Here is a 2,080-nt window from a genome sequence, read left to right as displayed (position 1 = left end):
ACTCTGCTATAGCCAGGGGAACTGGACTGGATGATCTGTAGAGGTCCTACCAAGCTGGGATCCTGGAAAGCATCTGTGTTCTCTTGCACAGCCAGCTAGGTGACAGCAGGTGGCAGGACTGATGGCATCTGTTTCTCTCTTCTTTAGGATGAGAGGATCCAGGACAGAGGCGTGGTAGCAAGGTTTCAAGCCACCTTCCTGGAATGCGTTTCCTCGGGAAGAGAGGAGATCGCTGCCTGGTTTTATGGATGTCACTGAAGTAGACTTTGAAGCTCTTTGGAAGCACCTCACAAACCTGGCATGGGAAACCACAGCAACAACCATACCTGCCTGACAGACGATTCCTTTAAGTACAACCTGTACGGTGCAGTGTACAGCGTGGTCTTCATCCTGGGTCTGATCACAAACTGCGCCTCCCTCTTCGTGTTCTGCTTCCGGATGAGGATGCGAAGCGAGACGGCCATCTTCATGACCAACCTGGCCGTCTCCGACCTGCTCTTCGTCTTCACTCTGCCCTTCAAGATCTTCTACAACTTCAACAGGCACTGGCCTTTCGGGGACAGCCTGTGCAAGATCTCCGGCACGGCCTTCCTCACCAACATCTATGGGAGCATGTTGTTCCTCACCTGCATCAGCGTCGACCGCTTCCTCGCCATCGTCTACCCCTTCCGCTCGCGCACCATCAGGACCCGCAGGAACTCCGCCATCGTCTGCGCTGGCGTTTGGATCTTGGTCCTCAGCGGTGGCATTTCGGCTTCCTTGTTCTCCACCACCAACGTGTCCAACACCAGCACCACCTGCTTCGAAGGGTTTTCCAAGCGTATCTGGAAAACCTACCTGTCCAAGATCACCATATTTATTGAAGTGGTAGGCTTCATCATCCCTTTGCTACTCAACTTGACCTGCTCCTCCCTGGTTCTCAGGACGCTCCGGAAACCTGCCACCTTGTCTCAGATCGGGACCAACAAAGAGAAGGTGCTGAAAATGATAGTCGTGCACGTGGCCATCTTCCTGGTGTGCTTCGTGCCCTACAACTCCATCCTCTTCTTGTATGCTCTCGTGCGGTCCCAGGCGATTGCCAACTGCTCCTTGGAGAGGTTTGCCAGGACAATGTACCCCATCACCTTGTGCATCGCCACCATGAACTGCTGCTTCGACCCCTTCATCTATTACTTCACATCAGAATCCTTCCAGAAGTCCTTCAACATCAAAACCCAGATTAAAATGGATTCTCTTTTCAAGACCGAGACCCCTCTGACAAAGACTGCACTCCCAGCACCACAGGATGAAATAAGTGACCAGGCTATGACCAATGGAGGAGACCCAACATCTGAATCGCATTTCTAGGGAGATGTTTACACATGGAGTTGTCCCCTGCTTAGCTTCTTGAGGAGCACCACCTGTGTGAAGGAGCTGCTTCAGAGCATGTGGGCTCACGTGTGTGCTCATGAGGCTATGGGGGAACAACTAGACAGGTAGAGAAATCCTTACACTGGCATAGTCCCAACAGGTGATAAAAATCCTGCTGGGTCTCCCTTTGGAGACAGGTAACAGTGTATGCACCAGCTGAAGAAGCTGTTCTGTTCCCTCTTTCATCAGGGGATGCCAACATTTGGCATTGTTGTTGTGGTTTTTTTTTTTTCCCCCTCAGCAGTTGACATGGGACCAGTTGGAAAATAGAGAATTCTAATTTTCGTAGAGATCCCTACCAATATTTCATGCCTTCTGAAGATGCCTCAGCATATGTTAACACTCAATAACTCCCCACAATAATATGTATGTTTGCTTAAAAAGGCATAATAAAAGCTTTTGGCTTTTCCTTATTTCACTGCAAGAGTTTGTCTAGACACAGGTGTGCTGCACTGATGGCATGGAGAGGAAAGAAGTGGTGTGAAAGTAGGCAAAACAGTTGCTGGGTGACAGAAAAGTAATGAGGAAAAAAAAGAATAATGAGTAATGCAGTTCTGAAGTTCCATTCTTGTCAGGTGAAGCCATCTTTTAAATTTAACTGCAACCTCTAGGGAGAGGTAAAAAGCTTTGCTGCACTTGGGCTTTTACATCCCAAGGGATTGTGTGTGGC

The 2,080-nt window shown here is 49.4% G+C and overlaps 1 protein-coding gene across 1 annotated transcript; it reads left to right on the top strand.

Annotated features, from left to right (window-relative positions):
- Window positions 1-211: 211 nt before the first annotated feature.
- LPAR4 (lysophosphatidic acid receptor 4) lies at window positions 212-1,658 on the top strand. Its single transcript, XM_054388676.1, has one exon. The coding sequence runs from the start codon at window positions 301-303 to the stop codon at window positions 1,345-1,347; it is 1,047 nt and encodes a 348-aa protein (XP_054244651.1). The 5' UTR covers window positions 212-300; the 3' UTR covers window positions 1,348-1,658.
- The last annotated feature ends 422 nt before the right edge of the window (window positions 1,659-2,080 follow it).

This window comes from Indicator indicator, chromosome 17 (genome assembly GCF_027791375.1).
Source record: "Indicator indicator isolate 239-I01 chromosome 17, UM_Iind_1.1, whole genome shotgun sequence".
Taxonomy (NCBI): Eukaryota; Metazoa; Chordata; class Aves; order Piciformes; family Indicatoridae; genus Indicator; species Indicator indicator.
Note: the sequence above shows the minus strand (reverse complement) of the source record. Positions and strands in the feature narration are given on the sequence as shown.

What these genes read in the sequence shown, in the direction of transcription:
- LPAR4 (XM_054388676.1), top strand. Translation starts at nt 301, where the DNA reads ATGGGAAACCACAGCAACAACCATACCTGCCTGACAGACGATTCCTTT.